The sequence below is a fragment of the Sus scrofa genome, chromosome 15, assembly GCF_000003025.6.
Source record: "Sus scrofa isolate TJ Tabasco breed Duroc chromosome 15, Sscrofa11.1, whole genome shotgun sequence".
In the NCBI taxonomy this organism is placed as follows: Eukaryota; Metazoa; Chordata; class Mammalia; order Artiodactyla; family Suidae; genus Sus; species Sus scrofa.
The window spans coordinates 128,559,175-128,586,093 of NC_010457.5; the positions used below are offsets into that span (position 1 = coordinate 128,559,175).

General features: G+C 45.7%; 1 protein-coding gene across 1 annotated transcript in view; it reads right to left on the minus strand.

Moving 5' to 3' along the window:
- COL4A4 (collagen type IV alpha 4 chain) overlaps positions 1–26,919 on the minus strand; it is a 140,075-nt gene that overhangs the window by 86,947 nt on the left and 26,209 nt on the right. Inside the window, 4 exon segments of the mRNA XM_021075271.1 lie at positions 3,429–3,497; positions 7,049–7,165; positions 7,919–7,963; positions 9,371–9,505. Of these exon segments, the coding sequence (XP_020930930.1) occupies positions 3,429–3,497; positions 7,049–7,165; positions 7,919–7,963; positions 9,371–9,505 (366 nt within the window).

A 26,919-nucleotide genomic window follows, 5' to 3' on the forward strand; every position in this document is an offset into this window, starting at 1 on the left:
TAGACTATTGAATACAGCCTCCTTTTTTTTCAAAATGTATTTACATATGATAAAACTTAACATGTTAGGCTTTTTTTCCCCTGCATTTTAGGGTCGCACCTGCAGCATATGGAAGTTCCCAGGCTGGAGTCAAATCGGAGCTACAACTGCCACCCCAGGCCACAGCCACAGCAATGTGGGATCCAAGCCACATCTGTGACCTACACCACGGCTCATGGCAACGCCGGATCCTTAACCCACTAAGCAAGGCCAGGGATCAAACCCACATCCTCATGGATACTAGTCGGGTTCGTAACCTGGCTGAGCCACAATGGGAACTCCCCATCTTAACCATTTTTTTGGTCTTTTTTTGTCTTCTCAGGGCCACACTTAAGGCATGTGGAGGTTCCCAGGCTAGGGGTCTAATTGGAGCTACAGCTGCCAGCCTACGCCACAGCCAGAGCAATGCAGGATCCGAGCTGCAGCTGAGACCTACACCACAGCTCATGGCAACGCCGGATCCTTAACCCACTGAGCAAGGCCAGGGATCGAACCTGAAACTTCATGGTTCCTGGTCGGATTCATTTCCGATGTGCCCTGAGGGGAACGTCCCATCTTAACCATTTTGAAGTGTATGTGTATGCGGCATGAAATTTCTTCACCATGTGGTGAAACCATCTCCACCTTCCTTTTTCCTTTCCTCAAAACTTTTTCCTTTCCTAGGCGGAAACTCTATCTACCCCCAGTCCCTCCCCCCAGCCCCTGGCCAGCACCATTCTACTTTCTGTCTCTGGGAACTTGACTCCTAGGAACCTCATCTAAGTGGAATCACACTTTTTTGGTCCTTTTGTAACCGGCTTATTTCATTTAGCATAATGACCTCAGGATTCATCCGTGCTGTGGCGTGTGGCGGAATTCCCTCACTTTTTAAGACTGAACAACACTGTGTCGTATGCGCACACCCCAGGCTGTCTGTCCGTTCCTCAGTGGGGAGATAGGTGGGGTCCCTCCACCTTTGGGCTATTGTGAATATGCTCCTGTGCACACGGGTGTACAAAGATCTGTCTGAGTTCCTGCTTTCTTTTGGGGGTGTATATATCTAGAAGTGGAATTGCTGGGTCATAGGGTAATTCTACATTTAATTTTTTGAGAAATCACCCTACCTTTTCCACAGCAATGCACAAGGGTTCCAACTTTTCTACATGATTACTATCACTTGTTATTGTCTGATTCTTTTTTTTTTTTTTTTTTTTTTTGTCTTTTTGCCATTTCTTGGGCCACTCCCGCAACATATGGAGGTTCCCAGACTAATCAGAGCCATAGCCACCGGCCTACACCAGAGCCACAGCAACTCGGGATCCGAGCCGCATCTGCAACCTACACCACAGCTCACAGCAACGCCAGATCCCCAACCCACTGAGCAAGGCCGGGGATCGAACCTATTGTCTGGTTCTTTTAAGAGCAACCATCCGAATGGGTGCGAAGTGGATAGAAGCTCTTAAGACCCTTGTTTCTTCCAGGTTATGGACCTGCAGGCCACTTTTATTAGGGATTAGCTGTTTCTCTTTAAGATGCAAAATTCTCTGTCTCCATCCCTCCTTCTGTCTCACTTGTTCCTTCTTTGACAATTATCGAAACTACTCACCATAACTAACATCGGATCGTATATAGTTTGCAACATGCAGCAAAAGAAATCACTATGACAGATCATCAGCACCAAGAGGAAGGCAGGATAGGTGTTGTTTTAAGTTTCTTTCACAACTAAGGAAAATGAGGCTCAGAGAGGTTCAAGGGGTTGCCTGAAGTCACAGTAGCAGGGGAAGGTCACGTGACCCCTTCTAGGACATCGAACTGGTCCCTAGACTGACCATGCTTTTGATGCTATGTTTATTAATACATCATTTAAGCTGTAAACAAAAGCATAGTACTTGTTGTCTGACAAATAAAAAGAGGCACAGAGGCTGCAAACAAATACTGTGAGCTCCTTAAAGGATCAATCACTATTCAGTGTGCCCACTCCGGGTGGCATGGAACTTGGGGTCTGAGTCCTAAGTCCTAAGCAACCTAGGCCTACTGTTTAATTATTGTAGAATAGCCCTCCTTAGGAGAAATGACCACTTCTTGAAAATGTACTGTATCTCTCCCCATTTTTTTTTTTTTTTTTTTTTTTTGTCTTTTTGCCTTTTCTAGGGCCGCTCCTGCGGCATATGGAGGTTCCCGGGCTAGGGGTCTAATCAGAGCTGTAGCCGCCAGCCTACACTACAGCCACAGCAACTTGGGATCCGAGCCGTGTCTGCGACCTACACCACAGCTCATGGCAATGCCGGATCCTTAACCCCCTGAGCAAGGCCAGGGATCGAACCTGCAACCTCATGGTTCCTAGCTGGGTTCGTTAACCACTGCGCCAAGATGGGAACTCCTGTATCTCTCCCTTTGAATTGTCATATATCTCCTTCTGATTATCTGTGGCTACTCAGAGAGATATGGTCACTGAAGAGTTTATTTCTGAATATCTGGATATCATTCTCTACTAAAAACAAAAAATCATTCAACTTGCTAAGGAGAGTTTGATTGCTAAGGAGAGTGTAATTAGATGTCTTTAATTTTCAAGTTCAATAGTGGTGATTTCTAGCATGCTGAATAATTTAGGTATTAATATCACAATATTTTAACCACAAATAAATCCATGGTTCTCACCTGGGAGTAATGTCTTCCCCCAGGAGACATTTGGTGATGTCTGGAGACAGCATCTGGGTGTGTGGGGGGCTGGTGATGGTGGGTGTTAATGGCATGTAATGCGGAGAGGCCAGGGAAACTGACCAGCATCTTACAATGCACAGGCCAGGCTCCACAACAAATGATTATCTGGCCTAAAATGTCAGTAGTGCCCAAGGCTGAGGACCCCTGAAATAAATGACTATTGCACCTCTGTAAGAATCATTGGAAGGTGGTGGAATTTTATAGCCTGTGATGCTGAAGCTCAGGGCCCTCCCACAAGAGCTCTGGGCCATTTTGGAGGGTCTTAGGTAATGATCAAAACCAGCATTCTCAGGAGTTTCTGCTGTGGCTCAGCAGTAATGAACCCATTTAGTATCCAAGAGGATGCCGGTTTGATTCCTAGCCTCACTCAATGGGTTAAGGATCCGGCATTGCTGTGAGCTGTGGAGTGGGTGCAGCGTAGGTCACAGACGTAGCTCAGATCCCTCATTGCTGTGGCTGTGGTGTAGGCTGGCAGTTGCAGCCCTGATTCGACCCCTAGCCTGGGAACTTCTTCAGCATGCTGCACTGCAGCCCTGAAAAGCAAAAACAAAAAAAACAATCCCCCCCCAAAAAACCCAGCATCCTCAGAGACATTTCAAAGGAAATCTCAAGCCAAGGTGTTTTTCTGCATGGATTTACATATATGGGGAAGAAAAATGTTTTAAACCCACCCTGATCATAAAACTTACCTGAATACCTTTAATGGCACCGAAAATGAACACCGAATTTCCTTTTTCTCCTTTTTCCCCAGGAAGGCCCTGAAAACAAAATAGTCACTTAAAATGGGAAAAAAGGCATATTACTATTTCAGTGTTTTCTTTTCCAAATGAAATTTTACTCGCCAATAAAATTACCATTATGATTATATTTCATTAGCAGAGATTTCTTTATTCTTATTATTTTTATTATCCTAGGGCTCTCATATGTATTTGTTCAATATTTGGTTAAAATCTATTAAGGACTCTCCTAAAACAGAATGTCTACAAATATATATTTATAAGACACATAACATATATACTTACAATGTGTAATAATATATAATATACATTTATATATAAAATACATTGATTTATTTAAACATTTACTAACTATTCAGCAGGAAAACTGCATTTTTCCTTGCACCAGAATGCACATAATACTGGGATTATTCTTGTAAATAAGCAATTCTGCAACAGTTAATAATTTATACCTTAAAAGTAGCAAAAAAGTTATTTTCTACATTTCAGTATCTGTACTCAGAACAGAGCCTAGGTAGCCTTTGTAAGATTAACTTTTAAAAAACGTAAAACCTTCTTTAGACTTGCTTGTTTGTTTGTTTAATTTCTGGGGAGTATAGCTGACCTATTAGAAGTTTTTATATGTCACTCCAAGTTTGTTAGAGTATTTTTAAAAAGTGAATGAAATACCTCCCTGTATTTTCTCCCTAAAGTTTTTCTACTTAAGATGCTGCTTAATATCTTAATACATTTTAACTTGGTTACCTCATAAACATTCTACCACCTTCGGAGTTCCCGTTGTGGCTCAGCAGAAACGAATCCCACTAGTGTCCATGAGAAGGCAGGTTCGATCCCTGGCCTCGCTCAGTGTGTTGAGGATCCAGAGTGGCCGTGAGCTGTGGAGTCCGTCGCAGACATGGCTTGGGTCCTGCATTGCTGTGGCTCTGGTGTAGGCTGGCGGCAACAGCTCCGATTAGACCCCTAGCCTGGGAACCTCCATACACCGCAGGTGCGGCCCTAAAAAGATAGGAAAAAAAATTCTACCATCTTCATGTATCAAGTTCTACGAAGGACACGCAGATTTCAAAGTTAATACCTCTCAGGAGAGTAAGTGACTTTGCTTCCTATGGGCGGTACTCGACGGTTTTGTGATAAATTACATCAATAGTTTCCTTGAGAAATCAGATTTGCTTACTCAGGCAATTCTTCCTTCGCACATTTTCAATATGTGCGAGTTTCAGGTCCGCAAATAAGTCATATCACATCAGTCCTCCAACAAACTGGTTCAAATGTCACCTACCACTGGGCATTAACTTAGTCACTGCATAAAGGACATACATCCATTACTAGCCCGCTGGTCCACAGATCACTACAAAAGTCACACGAGATTCATGATCACTGACTGATCACATCACTCCTTTCCAAGGCTGTCAGTGATGGGTCACTGCCACCTGTTCGTTCACACACAGACATCGAAGTGTGTAGCTGTGTCTCCCCGTGATAAACCCAAATAACACTGGATAAAAACAAATCGCTGAAAGAGGACTGGCCGACCAAGATGAAAATGAAGTGAGGACGTGAAAAATGATTATACTGGAAATGAAATTCAAATAGAAAGTAAGTGGCACTATGGAAGAAATAGGTACTGTGGGACTGTGGTCTCTGCTGTCATGCAAGCCACAGGCACTTAATGAAGACACACTTACCAACAAAAAAGAAGGACTGTGACAAAAGGGATGAAGCCGTGCCAGAGAAAGTGAAACCCTAACCCTAACCCTAACCCTTAGAGATATTTCATAACATGGGAAGCAGGTCCAAACTTAGAAAAGGGCACGGCATCACCAAAGCACAGAAAACACTCTTGCTTCATGTCTTGAGTTATGCAACCAGGTGACGTCAAGCACAGTTCAGACAGACTATCTCGCTACGTTTTTACAAAGACACAAAATGCTTTATTTCTCAATGTTTCTAATGTTTTAGGTGACAATATACTAAATAAATATTGGTTTTAAAAAATCTTCTCTATGTACTAGCCGTGGTTTGAATATCTTGAAGGTCATGAACAATAGTAATTTTCCCATCGGATGCTAAGGTTGCTTTGTGCATATTCTCAAGCTCCTGGGCAAAGTGAGGACTGTCTACATGTGAAACAGGCCAAGGGAAAGAAAATTGCTTTGCGAAGAGACCTTTATGACAAACTTCAGTACCGTGGTCAGTGCCACATGCCCTCTTAAAGCCAAAATCAGGAACCCTGCTCTCTTGAAACTTCATGGATGCTCAGTGGGATGAAGCGGGACTGAATCTGAAGATCTTAAGGAAGGTATGTTCACCAGGCTGTACTTGAGCCTGCAAGTGGCTGCGTTTGAAAGCAGGGTGGTTGAGAAGCTTAACAGTGGACGTTGCTTGCTTACTTGGTACCACTAGAAAAAGCGTCAATGTGGACATTCAGATCATTAACACTAGGATCTGGAGCAAAAGGAAAAGTCCTAGGAGAAAGCAAAATGCTTGTGATGGAGACTAAAAAGCATTTTAGAAGGAATCTTGGGTAATGATATTTAATTAATGACGTGGAAAGGCTGAAGAGTATCACAGAAAATTAATGTTGAAAGGCCAAATCATCTCCATTCTTTATTTGAGAAGAAGGAAAAGAGAGAGAAAGGTGATATGTTAGAGGGAAAAGTAGTTCTTGCTGAAGTTCCGTTTAAATGCAAGTCCAAAGTTTTGAAGGGGAAAAAGAAGCCAGGAGCAGTAAAGTTTTCTCAAGTGCTGGATGTTGTCGCCTGTTTCTGAACCTCCATTCCAAACCCCTTCCATTTTTCTTTCTGCACTACCAGGGACTGGGCCAGAGGAGTGGCGGTGGGGGGAGGGTGTAGATAGCTAAAAACTACATTTCCCAGGTCACTCTGCAGCTGGACGTGCGTAGGTTCCTTCCGGGAGATGTACTTATAAGATCGGGAAGGCAGCAATGAGGAAGACATCCTTTTCTGGTACTATCGATGCTGCCAAGCAGGAAGATAGAAACTTGAGTGTTTGCTGGTGTCTTGACATGATGAAAGGGCAGTGGTTGAGGTATGCGAGCAGCTTCTGGCTTCTGAGTCTCAGCTAAGTGGGAGCCCTTCACACCAGTAGCCTTGTAGTGACCCCAGAGTTTCAATCTTCCAGCCATTATGAGAACTACCAAATTCCTTATATTCAATCCCTTTCTGCACAAAACACCTAGAGGGGTTTATGCGTCTGCACTGAACCCTGTCTGATACACAACCTAAGTTTTGAGAACTGGGGTCCTGGCTCCCTCTCCCTACTGTCCACTCTCTGTACAGCCGGCAGGAACATCCTGCTAGAACATCAGTCACATCACACCACTTCCATCTTTAAAATCATCCAGTGCCTTCCCATGGCACGGAAAAGAAAACCCCAAGGCCTCGTGTCTTCTAGATCCTGCCCAACCGTGTCCTCAACCTCCAGCCACCCCCATTTGTTCACCAGGCTTCCGGCACGCTTGTAATAACTGTTTCATGAACCCATCAAGTCTGTTCCCGCTGGAGAACCTTTGCACCTAAGAGTCCCACTAGGGTGAGCTGAAGCTGTCTTACTGGGGGGCCTTCTAGGCCAGGAGCTCCTCTTTCTCCTGGAAAGCCTGGGTCACCTCTTGAGCCATTGTAGCCATCTATGCCAGGTCTGCCTCTGGATCCAGGAGGCCCTGGGTGCCCCTACAGGAAACAAAATCATAGGTGAAGCATTTTTTGCAAGAATTCCCATGACAAAAAGTTATGCAGTATGGATCCTGTATTATGGCCATTGTGACTCACATGTTTAATTTTGGGAAATTTCCTCCCCTGCTCACAAGTACTATGTAGCATAGCAAAAATAAATGCATTTAGTTAATATACCCCAATTTAAAATAATTTGGTTTGGAGTATTTGGGGAGATTTGGGAGGAAATGGTCCTTGAAAGATTTACAAAGACTCTAATGACTTATCAAGCCTCTAAAATGCCTTTCCTTTCTTTCGCTTGGTTTTCATATTAGAAATGAGAGTTTTAAGCCCACTCCCACTATTAGGACTCACCAGCAAACAAAAACTTTCATAATGAGTATACACGTATTTCTAAAACACTGTACTTGACCCGACAAGTATATTTCACTCATGTTGAAATAATTTTCTCTAATCCATTTAAAAACCTTGCTGTTCAAGTAAAGTGTTTTGGTCAGAGTTATTACACAAAACTTGCAAGCACCCTTCCATTTACTAAAAGGAGAAAATAAAGTTTACTGTATATGTTACATAAATTATTTAATTTTATTGGCGTCTAGTCGACCTACAATGTTGTGTTAGTTTCAGGTGTACAGCAAAGTGAGTCAGTTATACATATACACATACATATCTTTTGAACACATGATTTTAAGGGCTGTAATGCATGTCTCTCCCCTCTTTAAAAAAAAAAGAAAACTTAAGGATACTTACAGGTATTCCATCCAAGCCTGGAAATCCAGGAACACCGGTTGGACCCTAAAATCCCAAAAAATAAAACAAACCTATAAAGATTACTAAATATTAGATTCATGTCCTAGTTTAATTAGTTTACATGGTGACTGACTTAAACACCTTAATAATGAATGACTTGTTTTTTAAAAATAAAAACCCTCAGGGAGTTCCTGTCCTGGCTCAGTAGTTAATGAACCCGACTAGTATCCATGAGGACGTGGGTTTGAGCCCTGGCCTCGCTCAGTGGGTTAAGGATCCAGCATTGCTGTGAGCTGTAGTGTAGGTCGCAGACGCGGCTCGGATCTGACTCTGACGTTGCTGTGGCTGTGATGTAGGCCAGCGGCTACAGCTCCAATTGGACCCCTAGCCTGGGAACCTCCATATGCCGCAGGTGCGGCCCTAAAAAGACAAAAAAACAAAACAAAACAAAACAAAAACCCATAATAATAATAAGAAAAAACCTTTAGCAGTCAGTGTTACCTATTTTTACATTGATGAGCTCAAATGCCAACATTTATAACTCAACCTTTTGAGCTTTTCTTTCCATACTTAGGAAGCCAACTTGGCAAAATCAGTTCAAAGAATACATTCAATACCATATAAACTGGAAATTCACCTTCTCAGAATCGATTTACCCTAGAGACACTCTTAAATGTAAACACAGGTAATTTACAGGACTGTTTCTGCACACTTGCACTACACCAAATTGGAATAAAATCTCAAATTCTCATCAACAGGGAATAAATTATAGCTTTATCTGTGTGATGGAATACTATACAGTGTTTTTGAAAAGATAAGTTCAATTTACATAAATTGATATAGAACAATCTCTAAGCCATATGGTTGATTAAAAAGGAAAGGCTTGACATGATACATAGAACATTATTTAGATTTTTTTTTTTTTTAAAGTCATGAAAGACCACAACTCCTCACTGGGTACTCACGGATTTAAGGGCTTAGAATAAATAGGGCTTAGAAAGGCACGCTCCTCTGGAAAGGGGTTGGGAGTGAGGGCTGTTTATGGAAGAGGTTTTGAGATTTAATCTATTATAAGGTGCAAATATATATACTATTTGAGATTTTAGAAAGTCTAGCATAGTAATGCTGGTGAGTGGTTAATATGAATCTTTTACTTAAGAAGAAGCTTACCTGGAGTTCCCATCATGGCTCAGTGGTTAACGAACCTGACTAGTATCCATGAGGACACGGGTTCTATCCCTGGCCTCACTCAGTGGGTTAAGGATCTGGTGTTGCCATGAGCTGTGGTGTGGGTCACAGATGCGGCTCAGATCCCATATTGCTGTGACTGTGCGTCGCTGGCAGCTGCAGCTCCAATTTGATCCCTAGCCTGGGAACTTCCATATGCCGTGGTGCAGCCCTAAAATTAAAAAGACAAATGAATAAATAAATGCAGAAAAGGAAGACGCTTACCTTATCACCTTTGTCACCTGCTGCTCCAGGAAGGCCACTGTCACCTCTCATCCCTTTCTCTCCTGGAAGTCCAGTGGGTCCTGGTAGTCCCAGGGGTCCAATAGGACCCTGTGGCCCTGGTGGTCCTGGTTGACCCTAAGAAGAAGGATTAAAAGGTGAAGGGTGGATGATTCCTCAGTAATGCTTTCTAACACCAATATATGGTCACTTGGGTTTACTCAAGACTGGAAATTAAAGATGGAACAAACTCTAATAACAGAAGCACAAATGACCAGTTAATTATTGTTAAAAAGAAAAAGTTGCCTTTTCTAATCTGAATCAAAGCTGTACAATAAATTTGAATTACTGCATGTACACACATCTATAAACTGATTACAGCTCTCTTACTAGGTTCATTCTGTCCCCGACACTTATAAATCTTGGGCTATTTAGTGAAAGAAGGAATTTTTAAAAATCAAAGTCTCCTGGAGTTCCTGTTGTGGCTCAGCAGTAACGAACCCAGCTAGGATCCATGAGGACACGGGTTTGATCCCTGGCCTCACTCAGCTGGTTGGGGATCCAGCATGGCCGTGAGCTGTGGTGTAGGTAGCAGACGTGGCTTGGATCCCGCGTCACTGTGGCTGTGGCATAGACTAGCAACTGTAGCTCCGATTCGACCCCTAGCCTGGGGACTTCCATATGCCACAGGTTCGCCCCTAAACACACACACACACACACATGCATACACACACACACCGAAGTCTCCTTACTATTATGTTTGTGACACAAATTGAGTGAGGAAAACCTGCCAGATCTTTGACTTATTTCAAAAGGCAATGGATTTATCTACACTTCTAGGGGAAACCATGTCTTTTTAGCTGCTTTTATCAAATATCTTATTCACAGTTTGGAAGCATGTTCTCCATGCCACATTATTTTTATGCAATCCCACTTTCTCTCCATGAATAAAAAGGTTACCTCTTATTTTATTTTATTTTTTTGGCTGCACCTACAGCATGTGGAAGTTCCCTGCCAGAGTTCAAACTCTCGACACAGCAGTGACAACACCAGATCCTTAACCCACTGCCACCCCAGAACTCTGGACACCTCTTATTTTAGGTGAAGAAATTCCATGAGCTTAGTTCTCCCCCTAAGTCCACAGTGGGAACACCTCTGGCACCAAGATGAGGGACTCCCTGTCCCCTCCAAGCCTGTTCTCCGTTGCACTGATGCAATGAATGACTCTTCAGTCATGACGGAGCATCTTATAGTTCTTTCTCCTCTGAAGGAGGGAACGGCTGGCCTCAGAGGGGCATACTCCCCTGGCCCCCACGATGTGGCTCCCTCCTCTGCCCCAGGCCCCCTTCTCTCTCTCCACAATCCCTACATCCATGGTTCCTTCCAGGACTGAAATTTTAAATGCGGTGGGATCCTAATATCCCCATTTCTATGTCTCAGCATCAGCTTCTCGAACTGCCGGTGATCATACATAGCTGCCCTCTCAACAGATCCTTGAAAACAATGGTACCTCCAGCTTTAAAAAAAAAAAAAAATCCCAAACTCTTGGAGTTGCCGTCGTGGCGCAGTGGCTAACGAACCCAGCTAGGAACCATGAGGTTGCGGGTTCGATCCCTGGCCTTGCTCAGGGGGTTAAGGATCCAGCGTTGCCGTGAGCTGTGGTGTAGGTTGCAGACGCGGCTGGGATCCCGTGTTGCTGTGGCTGTGGTGTAGGCTGGTGGCTACAGCTCCGATTAGACCTCTAGCCTGGGAACCTCCATATGCCACGGGAGCAGCCCTAGAAAAGGCAAAAAGAGAAAAAAAAAAAAAAATCCCAAACTCTTGATTTTGCCCCAAATCTGATCCTCCAGCCATCTTCCCTCTTGACCCAGAATCCAGGCCCGGAATCCTGGAAATCACCCTTGACCTTCCTCTTTCTGCCAACCTGCATTTAACCATGATCAGTTCCGAGCATCTCACTGCCAGCATAGATCTGAAACTCCCCACCTTGCTGTCTGCCTGGCTGTGAAGACACTGGTGCAGACCAGCAGTAGTGAGGCCGCTGCTCCAGGCTCCTAAATGGCTCTCTAGCTCCCTCTTACCCTCCCAGCATCTCTCCAAGTGACCTTAAAGCAGCAGTCAGATCGCAGGAAGGCCCTGCTTTTTAAGCTCTCCTTGTCTTCCCGCTGCATGTAGAATAAACCTTGCAATCGTCCCCTTCCAGGCCCTGCAGGGAGCGACTCCAGATTCCCTTGCATCCCATGCTGTGCTGTGCCTGCCCCCCCAGTATGCCCCAGCCATGCTGCTCTTCTCTGCCCTGGGGCCCTGGTGCAAACATTCCCTCTGGATGGCTCTTTCCTTAGACCTGAATGGAGCCTGGTCATTAAAGAGTGAGGTCTGGGAGTTCCCATCGGGGCTCAGTGGTTAACGAATCCGACTAGGAACCATGAGGTTGTGGGTTCGATCCCTGGCCTCGCTCAGTGGGTTAGTGATCTGGCGATGCTGTGAGCTGTGGTGTAGGTTGCAGATCTGGCTCAGATGCTGCGTTGCTGTGGCTGTGGTGTAGGCCGGCGGCTACAGCTCCAAGTCGACCCCTAGCCTGGGAACCTCCGTATGCTGCGGGTGCAGCCCTAGAAAAGACCAAAAAAAAAAAAAAAGAGCAAGGTCCGTCTCTCTGGGCTGATAGAGCACATCCTTGGGAGGCTCATGAGGAGGAAACAGAATGATCGTGTCCAGGCTCTGCAGTCAACACCTGCCTGTGAAACCCAGGCCCACACTTACTAGCTGTGTGACCTTGGGGATCTTTCTTAAGCCCTCTGTTCCTCAGCTTCTTAATTTTTTTATTTTATGTCAGAGTTCCCACTGTGGTTCAGTGGTAGTGAGCCCCAACCAGTATCCATGGAGACTTGGGTTGGATCTCTGGCCTTGCTCCTTGGGTTAAGGATCCCTGTGTGTTGTGGTGTAGGTTGCAGATGCAGCTCAGATCCTGAGTGGCTCTGGCTGTGGCATCAGCCAGCAGCTCCAATTCGACCCCTAGCCTGGGAACTTCCATGTGCCACAGACATGGCCCTAAAAAGGTGAGGGGGGCAAAAATAAATAAATAAATAAACATATGTCATGTGATACCACTTGCAGAGAAACAAATAGGCATTTTCTCTAAATACATGTTTATACATGAATATTTCTAGAAGGATATACAAGGAATGGCAAGTTGTCATGTGCCAGGAGTGAGAAACCAAAGCCAGGGCAATGATACATTCTGTTGCATGAGCATCTTATCACGAGCACACGCGTCATTTACAATAAAGTTTAATTACTATTTCTCTTTCATCAAGTCACTGACTTGAGAAATATCAATAAGCTTTCACATTTGCCTAACTTTTATTTTTATTTATTTATTTTATTTATTTATTTTTTTTTCCCACTGTACAGCAAGGGGGTCAGGTTATCCTTACATGTATACATTGCAATTACAGTTTTTCCCCCACCCTTTCTTCTGTTGCAACATGAGTATCTAGACATAGTTCTCAATGACATTTGCCTAACTTTTATGCATCAAAATCGTATTTTATTTGTACTTTCCCTTCTCTTCAGGCTTTTTCATCATCATTATAATAGTTACTATTTCTTGAGTAGCCATAAAAATACTAAAGTTTAGAATACCCAGAGAATATTAAATGGATAAACGTGTCACAAAAAAGACAACAATGCAATATAAAATATAATCACCCAGGCACAAGCCACTTGGGGACACATTGAGGGCATATCAATTTACTCTAGATTATTGCACAATTTCTAAACTACCATCTAAAAGCAAGAAAAAATAATGACTTCAGCTGACCTTTTCTGCTTGTGTTAATTAATCTCACTTGGTTTAGATTCATAACCACTGGTTAAAAGCTCCCATTTCCCCTCAATATAAGCCTCAAGAAATAACTGCTTTTTCATCAAGTTTGGAAATTTTCTTTTTGTCTTATACACAATCTCCGCAAAACTCTGAAATTATCTTTAGCAATCGCTGTACTTTTGCAATAATGTATTATTTTAAAAGAGCACGTTTGAACAGAAAATAAAACAGCATGTTTGAAACGTAAAGGGCAACAGAAAGGAAAACCAATAAAGCTATAAACTTTAACGTGTTTTGTTTCAAACACGTTGGGTCCAAGGAGCTGACGGAACTCTGGGGAGGAAACAAAAAGGAGTGAAAATATTCAGCTCAGTGGCAGGAATGATAAAACTCCACGCAGTATGGAGAGCTGTCCCAATTTGAGCAAGTGCCATTGAAAACACTCAAACATAAATAACTCTGGGGTGGCTGTTTGCATTATTAAATTCTTTGCCCCTCCCTACCCCTGACCTGTCAGGCTGACATTGTGGCCATTTCTGAACAAGCTCTGTTCTTTTTTTTGGTCTTTTTTTAGGGCTGCACCTGCAGCATATGGAAGTTCCCAGGCTAGGGGTCAAATAGGAGCTACAGCTGCCAGCCTACACTACAGCCATGGCAACATCAGATCCTTAACCCACTGAGCGGGGCCGGGGATTGAACCCGAGTCCTCATGGATACTAGCTGGGTTCATTACCAATAAGCCATGATGGGAACTTCTGAACGAGCTCTATTCTTGTACAGACTTCAGTGCCCTGTCCCTCAAGTGTGCCTTCCCCCTGGTTGTGCAAGTCATCTCTCAGTTCCTCCCGTGGGAAGTCTCCCTCACCCCGTACCCTTCAGAATTAGATGCCTCTCCAAGACGTCTCCATAATGACATTTTTTGCCTGTATGGCCCCTGTGGGACTTCAAGGTCTCTTCAAGGAGACAGAACTCAAAGTCTCTGGCCAAGACAAGAATTACCAGACCCTTAGCGTCACCCCACCCATATTGTAATGCCCCCTCCCCCATCTTGAGCACCCTGTCCTACCCCTTCCTACCCCTACTAGGTCCTTACCCCACCCCTGTTGGGCTTTATACACCTGCAACCTATACCAGCAAGTGTATCCTAAGACCCCTCTTTTCCCAACCAGTCAGCTGGTCATCTGGGTTATAAAAATGGGTACAACCATGGACTCGGGGTTGGTTCTCCCTGATCATCAGGAAGTCATCCTGCTGTGCTAGCAGCATCTCTCATCTCGATAAACTCTTCTTTCTTTCACCTTGCTATGCTGGAAATTTCTTCTTCCAACCCGCATGCATGGACCACAACACTGCCAACCCCACACTCACCAGACTGTGACCTCCTGGAAGCCAGAGTCTAGGTGCCCGAGGCCCTGATGTAAGAAAGGCAGAGAACAATAAATACTGAACACGATAATGCTCACACCGCACCCACTCGACCCAAGAGAAGACTGGAAAGGAGGAAAAGGAGCTGCTTTCTCCCTGAACTCCCATCCCCAGAAGACTGGCTGAGAGCAGGCCAGTTAATGGGGATCTGAGATGTTCCAGTCTGGGGTGAGCAGAGCTGTGGTCCTTAAGCAGCAATGTCACTATGCATTGTTGTCCAACTCCAACACAGGCATCATTCTGTCTTCTGGCCAACAACCACACTACTTTGCAAGTGAAAAACTAACAAAAAGCACTAAAGGGCTACATTTTATGGGGAAGACTGTGGTTTGCTTTATATGCAGTGCCGTTTTGTTTTGTTTTGTTTTTTTTTCAATGAATAGGGATTTTACTATAGGATAAGTTTTTGAAAGAAGTCCATTAAACTCTATGTAACAGTATTCAATCTATCAGAAAGCTGCTCACAAAAACTTCCCAATTACCAGTCTTGAAATAGCCATCTTGCATTCACCCATTTTGAGTAAGTAATTTATCTACAGGGATATAGAAAATAATTCCACCTTCATTAAATTATTTTATGCAACAGAAGGGATTGGTAAAAGAAAACACTATGTTTACCAGTAAATATTTGAGCTGACTAATCTATCAGGTAATACTAGAATTAACTTCAGGATAAACAGGCTTAAATAACAAGCCCAGAAAAGACATTTCTCTAACTACGGAGCCATTAAATAAACACCAAGATTTTGCATCTTTAAAAAAATTTTGTAAAGAAATATTCCATTCCTATCTGTGCACCTTCTACCCAGGGTATGTGATGGATTGCTATAGCAAAAAGAAAAAAAAAATGCCCAGGGGAATGGCTGGCTTTCAGATATAAGATACGTGATTTAAAAAATTTTTTTGCTACTATGTGGATGGAATTGTTTTTGCAGTATATGACTTTCAGTAAGAGACGGTGAAGTCAGAAAACAGATTCACTGACTCCAGAAACGACAATCAGCTTGACAGCTGAGGAAGCTCTGGCATGCCACGGGAAGCCACTGGGTCATCGCTTTCCACCCAAAGGCCAGGCCAACACGGTGTCATCAGACCTGTTCTGTGTGCCTCCCCACTGTGGCTACAGTCGCGCTGGGGGCTCGGGCCAGCTGTACAAATAAAGGATGAAGGCCATCCGAGTGGACATGGAATCCCACGCCGGCCTGGCTCTCTGAGGCCAGAACATTCCTTTAGGATTCCCCCGTGTTAATCATCTGTGTCAGGAACAGCTCTTGAGCTGGGCTAAGATCAAATTATTTTTATTTCACAACTTGGTAGATGATCCCAATAAATAAGAGAGAAAGTATATTTTTAAAACCAAATGTTTTTTTTCCCCCAAATTCTTCAAATCAACCTTTTGGGTTCCCACTCATCTGCTTGCCTCCACAGATCAAACCCTACAGGGAATGACAAAAATCTAAGAAATCCTTTGTTGTTTTAGCGGTGGGGGGGAGGGGAATGGCTACAGATAGACAACGACAAATGCACGTAGAGTCAAACCTTTTCTGCAACTACCTCTTGGTCTTTCCTAACTAGAGAATCACTGCGAGGAAGTATAAATTAATGAATAAATAAAGGAATCGACACACACACGAATAAGAAGGATGCTTTTATGACACCAGTTACACCAAAACTTCTAAATCATTCTTGGCTTCTTAGGCCATGACTTTGATCATCAAGAATGTCCCAGGGAAGGGGAAGGTATTTTTTTTTTTTTTTTTTGTCTTTTTGCTATTTCTTGGGCCGCTCCCGCGGCATATGGAGGTTCCCAGGCTAGGGGTTCAGTTGGAGCTGTAGCCACCGGCCTACGCCAGAGCCACAGCAACGCGGGGTCCGAGCCGCGTCTGCAACCTACACCACAGCTCACGGCAACGCCGGATCGTTAACCCACTGAGCAAGGGCAGGGACCGAACCTGCAACCTCATGGTTCCTAGTCGGATTCGTTAACCACTGCGCCACGACGGGAACTCCAGAAGGTATTTATTTTTTAAGCTTGGTGGTACACTTTTCACAGTGTGCATACCTTACCTCATTTAATCCAACCAGCAATACTGAGAGATGCAGATAAGCATCCCCATGTAAATAAGGAAAGCCTACTAAGATGGTATAACTTAAATTCTCATGCATATTAAGCTTAAGTTTGTACCTGGCTCAGTCAGTTTCTCTCCAAACCTCTTTCTGCCTCAGCCTGGCCCAGCCACCATATGCACGTGGGCTTCCAGGCACAGTTCACTTGTTTTCAGTCTCAGTTTATTTTTAAATTTTATTTTATTTTACTTTATTTCAATTCATTTCATTTCATTTTACGGCCACACTTGTGGCATATAGATGTTCCCAGGCCAGGGACTGAATCTAAGCCAGAGTTGCAACTTACACAGCTAGATCCTTTAACCCTCTGAGCAGGCCTGGGGATCAAATCCACGCCTCCACAGCACCTTAAGCTGCTGCAGCTGCAGACAGTCTTAACCCACTGTGACATGGTGGGAACTCTTATTTTTAAACTTTTAAAAAATTTATCTTGAGGAGTTCCTGTTGTGGCTCAGAGGTAATGAACCCGACTAGCATCCATGAGGATGCAGATTCGATCCCTGGACTTGCTCATGGGTTAAGGATCTGGCATTGCCGTGAGCTGTGGTGTAGGTCTCAGATGTGGCTCAGATCCCATGTTGCTGTGGCTGTGGTGTAGGCCAGCAGCTGCAGCTCCGATTTGACCCCAGCCTGGGAACCTCCATATGCCACAGGTGCAGTCCAAAAAAGAAAAAAAAAAAAAAAAATTATCTTGATGTGCTCTATTTTCTCCAACAAAGTTTTTTGGGTTTTGCTTGTTTGTTTTAGGAAATAACAGTATTCAGTATTTGTGGTTCTCAAATCTAATTTTCTAGTCTCACCCTGTATCTGTTTTCTAGAAACTTCTTGAATCTTCTTCCCTGCACATTTACACTCGTCATGTCACAAGCTGAGCTCATCACTCCCAGACCAGCATCCCTGCCTTTCTCTCTCTGACTTGGGAGAGGACAGCTTGGTTTCTTCTTCCATCTAGGCTTCGGCTGACCCTCTGTCCCTCCTCTTCCATGTCCATCCCATAACCGAGCCTATCTCATCTTTCTTTGATGAAATCTCAGATGTCTGTCTTTTTTCCATCCCACTTCGGAGACCCTGGGTCACTGTCTGGCCCTCTCACCTGGGTTACCCCAGCACCAGCCTCTCTTGCTTCTGTATCACCCCTCCCCCACTTCCACATCTGACTGTCAACTGCCCTGCAGTGTTCCCTTTGCTGTGTCATTGTTGTCATCAACACCTGCAATGAGGACAATCTACCTTCCTCCACCCCAGCCACACCTGGTCCCTGCAGGTCCACACCTACACACTCTGCTCCAGTTTCACTTGTGCTTTCTGTGTGCCTGAAGCTCGGATTCAAACTTCTTCCAACCAAAACTCTTACCATGATAACCATGATGATGGTGAAAGCATCACCATTCACTGAGGACTTACTCTATTCATGGGATCCTTACAGCCTTAAAGCAGAAAGTCACCCTGGGAGTTCCCGTGGTGGCGCAGTGGTTAACGAATCCGACTAGGAACCATGAGGTTGCAGGTTTGATCCCTGGCCTCGCTCAGTGGGTTAAGGATCCGGCGTTGCCGTGAGCTGTGGTGTAGGTTGCAGACGCAGCTCGGATCCCGCGTTGCTGTGGCTCTGGTGTAGGCCAGTGGCTATGGCTCCGATTAGACCCCTAGCCTGGGAACCTCTATATGCCACAGGAGCGGCCCAAGAAGATGGCAAAAAGACAAAAAAAAAAAAAAAAAAGAGTCTCCCTGTAGCTGCTTTTCGTTCCCAAATGAGGAAGGAGGAAGCCGAGGCTCAGGAAGATGAAGCCAGGGACCCTAGACCACTTGGCTACCATCTGGGGAAGCAGAGTCACCCCTGACTTCAAAGTTGCTGCTTCCTTTTTCTACCCCAGTCCTTATCAATTTCCATCTCACATCCACCCTCAAATAATTAACACCTGTATAGGCTCAGTACCTATTTCTCATTGTTCAGTGCATGCTCTGTTAATTAACATTTACTTGTAGTAATGTCTTCCAGTAAGATTTTTGAGACCTAGGATCCATGTTCATTTTTATTACCACCCAGCATCTTGGCTGCTGCTTTGCTCAGTATAAATTCTAAACGTACGCTCATGGACTTTTATAATTCAAAGTGACAAAGATGCCTTCCGCAGGCTCCCTCCGCCTTTTGAATGCTTGCTTGTAATTCAAACACTGCGCCACTAGGTGACACTATAACATCACTTAAACACAAACGGGCCTTGGCGTGCAGCCTAAATCCTTTGAGTCCTCTATCACTAGGGAAAAAAAGTGTTAAAGATCTCAAAGGATTATAAAATAAATAACAACAACAACAACAAAAAACTGTTACTCAAAGAGGGGACCAGACCAAGGGCACTGGACTACAGAGGCGGAGTATTTTCTTATATCTTAAGTTCACCTCACTCAGTGAGAGAAAACTTTGGTCAGTTTCCCCTGGCATGACATTGACTCGAGATTTTCACCTGTTCTTTTATCTTTTTTAATGCACATAAAGTGAATATTATTTATTTTTTCATAAATATAAGCAGGACACGAATGTGGTCTTCCAAACCAGTCAGATAAAATTCATTTGCTAATGTCTTTTCATTTGATTTCTATATCTTTTTTCTTCCAGTTTTATCGAGAGGTCATTGATACAGCACTGCCCAAGCAGAAGATATATAGCGCAATGATTTAACTCCCACACGTCATGAAGTGACACCGCAATAAGCAGAGGGAATATCCACCATCTCATACAGACATTTAAGAAAACGATCAGCTGTTTCCTTAAGAGACAGCCCGGTGCAGTGGAAAGAACACTGCACTGAGAACCAGAAAACATGGCGTTGCCACCGAACAATAAGTAAGGGCACCCCTTGAACTAGATCATTGAGAGTGGTTTTCCCGTTTTTAAAAATGGTGGCTAAGTGGGTAAAGAACCTGACATAGTGGCTGTGAGGATGTGGGTTTGATCCCTGGCCTTGCTCAGTGGGTTAAGGATCCAGTGTTGCCATAAACTGTGGTGTAGGGCACTGACGGCTTGGAGGCTTGGATCTGGCGTGGCTGTGGCTGTGGTGTAGACTGGAAGCTACAGCACTGATTCGACCCCTAGCCTGGGAACGTCCACATGCCGCAGGTGCAGTCAAAAAAAGAAGCGAAAATGACAAAATGGTGCAACATCAGCTCAGCGTCATACTCCTGGAACCGAACAGGCAGCGCTGAGAGCCCCTGAGTAGCTCGAGTTGAGGGTCTCTCCCTCCCCCTTCCTTGCTCCAGTTCCTGCCCCTGGCCCTCCCCAGGCTTTTCTCCTGTCTGTGTCTCCCTGTGCGGGCTGCTCTTCCTTCCGGGAGAGGGATTCCCCCTGCAGCTCCAAGGGGCCGCCCTGCCCTCTTCTCCCTTTCTCTTGGGCAAATGTGTCCATCTCTGTGGGGTCAAGGGCATCCAACTCTGAGCCCTCCTCTATCTCCCTCCCTGGCCCAGGCCCTCCTCAGAGCTCCAGCCACACACCAACCCCGAAAGCTGGACTCACAACCATTCCTTCAATGGGTCCTTGGCAACAAGGCTCCATCAACACAGCCGCTCACACCACCCCTGGGCGTCCTGGGCACCTCTTACCACCCATCTCCAACCGGGCCACGCGGAGTCTCCCTCCCCTCCCCACCCATCTGCCTCGCAAATATTCCCAACACCCACCCGCTTCCCCCCACATCCACGCTCCCCCACTTGCCGAGTCACTGGGGCGACTTCAGTAGCCTCCTGGTGGGTTTTCTCTAGTACTACCCCCGCCCCACCACTATACTCTCCAAAGAGCAGCCAGAAAGATCTTATACATTTAACCTGTTGGTACTTTAACATCTCTCAAAGCCTTCCTACTTCTCAGAATAACCCACACCTGCTTTTCCAATTGGTCCTGTGCCCCTTCTCCCTCACGCCAATGATCAAACCTTTCTGGCCACCTGTTGGTCCCTCAAACACACCAGCCCATCTCCTTTTCTCATCAGAGCCTGAGTAGGGGCTATTCTTTCTGCTCAAACACCTGCAGTGGCTTCAATGGTGGCCACCAAAAGATATGTCCACTTCCTAACGCCGGAGCCTGTGGCTGTCACCTTAGGTGGCAAAAAATGTGATACACTTAAGGATTTTGAGAGGAGGGTTTTTTCCTGCATTATCCAGGTGGGCTCCAAATGCCATTCCCAGTATCCTTAGAAGAGGGACACAGAGGAAGATTTGATACAGACACACAGAAGGGAAGGCGCTGTGAAGACAGAGGCAGAGACGGGCGTGATGTGGCCACGAGCCAAGGAACAGCAGCCAGCAGCAGCTGGCAGAGGCTGGGAATGGAGCTCCCCTGTTGCCTATGGAGAGAGTACAGCAACGGTGACCTCTTCCTGAGTTGTGGGCTTCTGGCCTCTAGAGTTTGTGAGATAATAAATGTCTGATGTTTCAAGCCCCTGGGTCTGTGGTCACTATAGGAGCCCTGGGATCGAACATGACATGCTTTCCCCAGGCCATCACTAGGGGAGCTCTGATTCTAGCAGGTCCAAGCTCCCCCAGCACCAGGCGCCACACACAGAGCCTCCTGGGTCAAGCCAAGTTAGGGCAAGGTATCCACCTGGAGAGGAAGCACGGATCTTCATCTGTTCTTTTTCCTGATGCATCCCAAGCAGCTAGACCTCCCCACGCCTGGCACTCCTCAGGTGCCCAGGCACCCAGGAAGGGTGCCCGATGGTGATGGACGGTGGATCTGTCTCTCCTGCTGGGCTCTGAGCGTCAGGCCTCACAACCATTCTCTTTATCCCCTGGGCCTCTCAGCCTGGTCAGATGCCCGGCACGAATGCTCAAAGCTGTTTGCTGAATGAATGGAATGAATGAATGGTTATCCGCTGAATGAATTGTGCCTTCATGTCTGTATGAATGAGGAATGAACAAAACAGCACCTGGAGACACAGCTGTTTCCCTGCGGATTCTTGGCAACTTATTGAACATGGGATTGGAAAAGGAAGACATACTTTTCCTTCCTGAAAAGTTTGTAAGTCAGCATTCTAACTAATTTAGTCCAAGGCTGGGAGTTCCCCTCTTGGCGCAGTGAAAAACAAATCCGACTGAGAACCATGAAGTTGAGGGTTCGATCCCCAGCCTTGCTCACTGGGTTAAGGATCCAGCATTGCCGTGAGCTGTGGCATATGTCGCAGACACGGCTCAGATCTGGTGTTGCTGTGGCTGTGGTGTAGGCCAGCAACTGTAGCTCTGATTGGACCCCTAGCCTGGGAACCTCCATGCACCACAGGTGCAGCCCCAAAAAGCAAAAAAAAAAAAAAAATTGAGTCTGATGCTACCCTCACCCTAGAGAGGTGGTCTCAGAGTCGCAAACACCACTCCGACCCCCACCCCCACGTTCCTGCGTGGAATATGCCCAGCTTTGAGATGCACCTTATTTCTCACCAACAGCCAGGCTGCCTCCACCGTGGTAATGACCTTGACCCTCTTGAGTTCAGCCTAGTCCCACATTTGCTGAGCTCTGCGCCCGCCCGGCCGCGGTTCACACTGGGACGCAGAGCTCAGCAATCGTCGTTGCTATGGAATTGAGCTCCACCCGGGAGCCTAAGGGCCGGGCCACCAACCACTGGCCATTCAGTGAGGTGGCTGACCGGGGGCAGCTACGCCAAAATCTACCTTCAGACCCAAACTGCAACTAGGATTTCCTGGTGAGGTTTTGGACACTTGGCCTGTTTGGAAACTAGCACAGGCAAATTATGTAATAAAAGGAGCAGGCAAAGATAGGCTGGTTTTCTCGCCTTCTTTCTCCAGCACAAATGCTGGATTAAAGAGATTGTTGGCATTGTGAAAGCCACCTTAATTAACTGGGAATCATTCCTCTTACGAAGACATCAGCTATTAGTGACATTATTAATAGGCCATATCAGGGAACGTGCATATCCTCCCTCTCCCCAACCTGTTTAGAAATACTTCTTCATGCACGGGTATAAAAGATTGTCTTTTAACTTCTGCAAGTTTTCCATTCTTCAAAAATTAAGGTTAGTATTCGTGACGGGGCAACACTTTAACAAGTTACAAGCTGGCAGGTGGTGGGCTGAATTCTACCAGGAAATGCGTTTGATTGAGAGGCACTATCGTTTCCCCAAATGCTAAATTCTGATGCCTTCTGATGACCAATGCTCTCCCCAGATCTCCAAGGTCCCTAAGGATGAGGTCCCTTCCCAGGCTCCCTCAGGTCACCTGCTATCCCCTAAAGGCACCTTGGTCTATGGGCTCAGGCAGGGGTTCATAGATCAGAGAATTCTCCGGGAAAGACACAATGAAGTAGGGATTTGGTTTTTGGAGGAGAAAGACGTGGCAGGAAAAAGAAGAAATGAGGCCCCAAATGCGAAGGGATGGTGACAGACCAAATCGGCCAACTTCTCCATGGTCATTGGAACTTGCTTCCATCTGAGGATCATATAATTGACTCAAGCGAACTTTGGGACATGAAAATAAATGCTCTGAAACATTTATCAGGTCACAGTCACAGAGCGTGCTAGAACACAGCTGTGTGCGTGACAAAGAGGTTGAGTTCTAGAACTTGGTGTGCAAATAATTGAAGAATTTAAAAAAATGTTATCGAGAGTTAAAATTTCCCAAGGAAATTCCTTTTTATCATGGAATGCAAGCTCTCAGGACAAGTGAATGATATTGCAGGCCAAATACTTGTATAGACCTTAGTGATTTTAAAACCCCCACAGGAAAGACTGCTTTTCCTAATGTGTGATTTGGGTTTTTGAACCAAAAAACGAAGACACACCTTGAGTTTGAAGACATTTGACCACCTATAAAACTACTGAATTATAAAGTTCTATTGACTGAGAAGTTACTAGACTCCCTTGAATGGAAAACAATATATAGTTGGAAATATATTTTATTCTGGAAAAAAAAAAACTATAAAAAGGGGCTTTCATACCAAGCGGGTTCTGTTACTAAAGCAGAACATACGAGATGCCATCCTAGTCTGTAAAGACATGTAATCTCCCCCGTAAGAAGACATCCATCAAAAACACAGGGATTCTGGGAGTCTCAGAGTCTGGCTCAGTGGGTTAAGAACCCATCGTTGGCTCTGTGAAGATTCAGGTTCGGGTTCGATCCCTGGCCTCCCTCAGTGGGTTAGGGATCCAGCATTGCCACAAGCTGCAGTGTAGCATCGCAGAAGTGGCTCAGAGCCACTGTGGCTGTGGCATAGGCTGGTAGCTGCAGCTTCAATTAGCCCCTTAGCCCCTTAGCCTAGGAACTTCCATTTGCCACTGGTGTGCCCCTAAAAAGAAACATAAAACACAGAGCTTCCTCCTTTGAAACTGATATCCAATGATTTAAGATCCTGCCTATTTCCACCTCATTCATATTCTTAAAAAGAGACTATAATTAGGTTTGGGGAAATGTTAGGCGGAGTCACAAAGGATTTTGGAAGTTGTAGCGGTCAGATGAAGACTCTCACATCACAGAACCATAGGTTAGAGCTGCGAGGGCAGGACCAGCCCCCAGTACAAACCCTTATTTCCCAGTGAGAGTTCTGACCCCCACCTCCAGGATCACATCCTCAGACTCAAGGTCCTTCCAGGAACATTTTCATTTCTGCGGCTCAAGGGCTAATTTCTACCCAAAATTCACAAGAAAATCTGAATTCTGTGCGACACTCCCTAACAGGTGTAAATTTTTTTTTTTTTTTGAGGGGACGGAGGACTCAGGGGACAGACTCCCCACTGATTCTATTCCAGTTTCTCTTGGGTTTGGCAGTCTCCCCACATACATGCTGCAGGTGGCTGGCCCCACCAGCTCAGGCTGGGCAAATCCAGCCCAGGCTGAGGTCTGAATTTTAAGTTATTGATTTATGTGTATAAACTACCTACGAGGGGCCATCTACCGTGACCATCGCAAAGAAATACTGGAGGCTGGGGAAGTGGAAATGACTCCCAGCTCTTAAAAGGGGAGAAACAAAAAGTAGGCAGCATATATTTATAGAGCGCCCTCTATGGGTCAGAAGCCAGAATAGCATTTTACCGCCACCTTTCAGGAGCACGTGCTTACAGTCTAATCAAGAAGGTCAGACACGGAGTTCCCGTTGTGGCTCAGTGGTTAACGAATCCAACCAAAAACCATAAGGTTGCGGGTTCGGTCCCTGACCTTGCTCAGTGGGTTAAGGATCTGGCGTTGCCATGACCTGTGGTGTAGGTGGCAGACGCGGCTTGGAGCCAGCATTGCTGTGGCCCTCCCTGGCATAGGCTGGTGCTACCATCTCTGATTCGACCCCCCTCCATATGCCGCGGGAGCAAAAAGGCCAAAAAAAAAAAAAAAAAAAAAAAAGAAGAAGAAGGTCAGACACATCCATGCTGAACCCAAACAGAGCTACAGGACGTGGTGCGAGAAGCCTTCAGTAAGGGGCCATCCGCACTGGCTGGGATGGGCAGGAGGGCAGGAAAGATGGAGGCAGAAAAGGATAGAGAAGGCTACACAGATCTGAGCCGTGTCTGACACCTACACCAGAGTTTGAGACAATGCCAGATCCTTAGCCCACTGAGTGAGCTAGGGATCAAACCCACATCCCATGGATACCAGTGGGTTCTTAACCAGCTGAGCCACAAGGGACACTGCTGTGCTGTATACACTAAAGACAGTGAGCACCCCGCTGGTGCAGCGGGAGATGTGGAAGGGGAGGTAACAGGCATTGATGAGAACACGCGTTGGGGTGAGACTGAGGACCTCTAGTGGTACAGCAGTGAGACTGCACAGGTTGGCCCTGAAGGTGTCCTCCTTGGTTCCCAGGCTTAGATACATCCAAGCTCCACCTCAAACCCCAGCTTCTGTCTCCAGTGGAAACCCTCGCCCAGCCTGGCTCCCCAACACTCGCTGGAGACACAGCAGTTTTGACCTGGGGCGGAACCAACCACTGACTCATTCAACCTTTCCTAGGAACGCCTGGCTGTTCCACTCATGGGCTGTGTTGCCCCAGGCAGAGCCTCAGTCCTCAGAATTCAGTATATTCCTATTTTTATAGGCCACCTTGAGCTGTCACGGCAGCTCTAGAGATGGTGTGTGGGTTGGCTGGCTGTCTCCCAAACTATCTCCCAGTTATGCACAAGCCACGCTCCCAAATTCCCAGCTGGAAAGCTTTACCAGCAACTTACGGCCTTCGCAAGGGACCCATCTGTCTTAGGAAGGGCAGAGGTTGATGGGTGTTCTGCACTCAGTTCTTCCCGACCACCCAGAAACAGGGACTCAGACAGCAGGGTGCAGCCCACCCCTCCACGAGCCCTCCTGACCCACAGCGCTGAAGTCTGCGTTCTAGGAGATGCAGGGCACCCTCTGTGCATGCTTGGGATGGCTGAACAGCCCAAGGACACAGGAGGCAAAGCACCCAGGCTGCAAATCTGAGGAAACTCAGGCTTGGGCAGATTCACGTGGCCAATGGGATTCCCCAAAGTTATGACTAAGCTGGTCTATGAACCCATGTGTAACCCTCTTCTCATTGATCATGGGGGGAAATGCTGGGATGCAGGCAAGATACCCGGGGGGTGGTTCCTGCTTCTTCCACATCCTCGCAAGTTATTTAAAACTCTTGGAAATACAAGATTGTTTGTATGGACCGATGGGAATAATAATCCTACTGGCCTCATGGTGCTGCTGTGGGATTAGAGCTGTTTCTCATTTGGCACGACCGGCACTTGAGAATGGATAGTTCTTTGGTGTGGGGCTGCCCTGTGCCTTGTAGGTTTTGAGCAGCATCTGTGGCCCGTGACCCACTGCAACCAGCAGTGGCCTGTTCCATCCCACTGTGACAGCCAAAAAAAAAAAAAAAATGTCTTTGGATTTCATGACATTGGAGGACCACACCTAGCAGGCTTCACCAAAGCAATTGTCCCTCTTTGTCAGGTGGTGTCCTCATGCCCTTCCCACCACAGAGCTGGTGATTCCATTTTTCTTGGGCCTCCAGCTCAAAGAGTCTTAAAGTTTAGATGCGCCGATTACTTCTTTTCAATTGTACAATCTTGGTGCGTTTATATCAACAACCTCACAGTAACAGCAGACTTTTTTCCTGAGGTTGTGTACACTGACATGAAAAAAAGCTACAGCACTTCTTAAATAGCTTGTTTTTAGAGTCCTAACTTTGTTCCAGGCAAATGCTGTTTTTCAATTGTATCGTGAAAGTAGC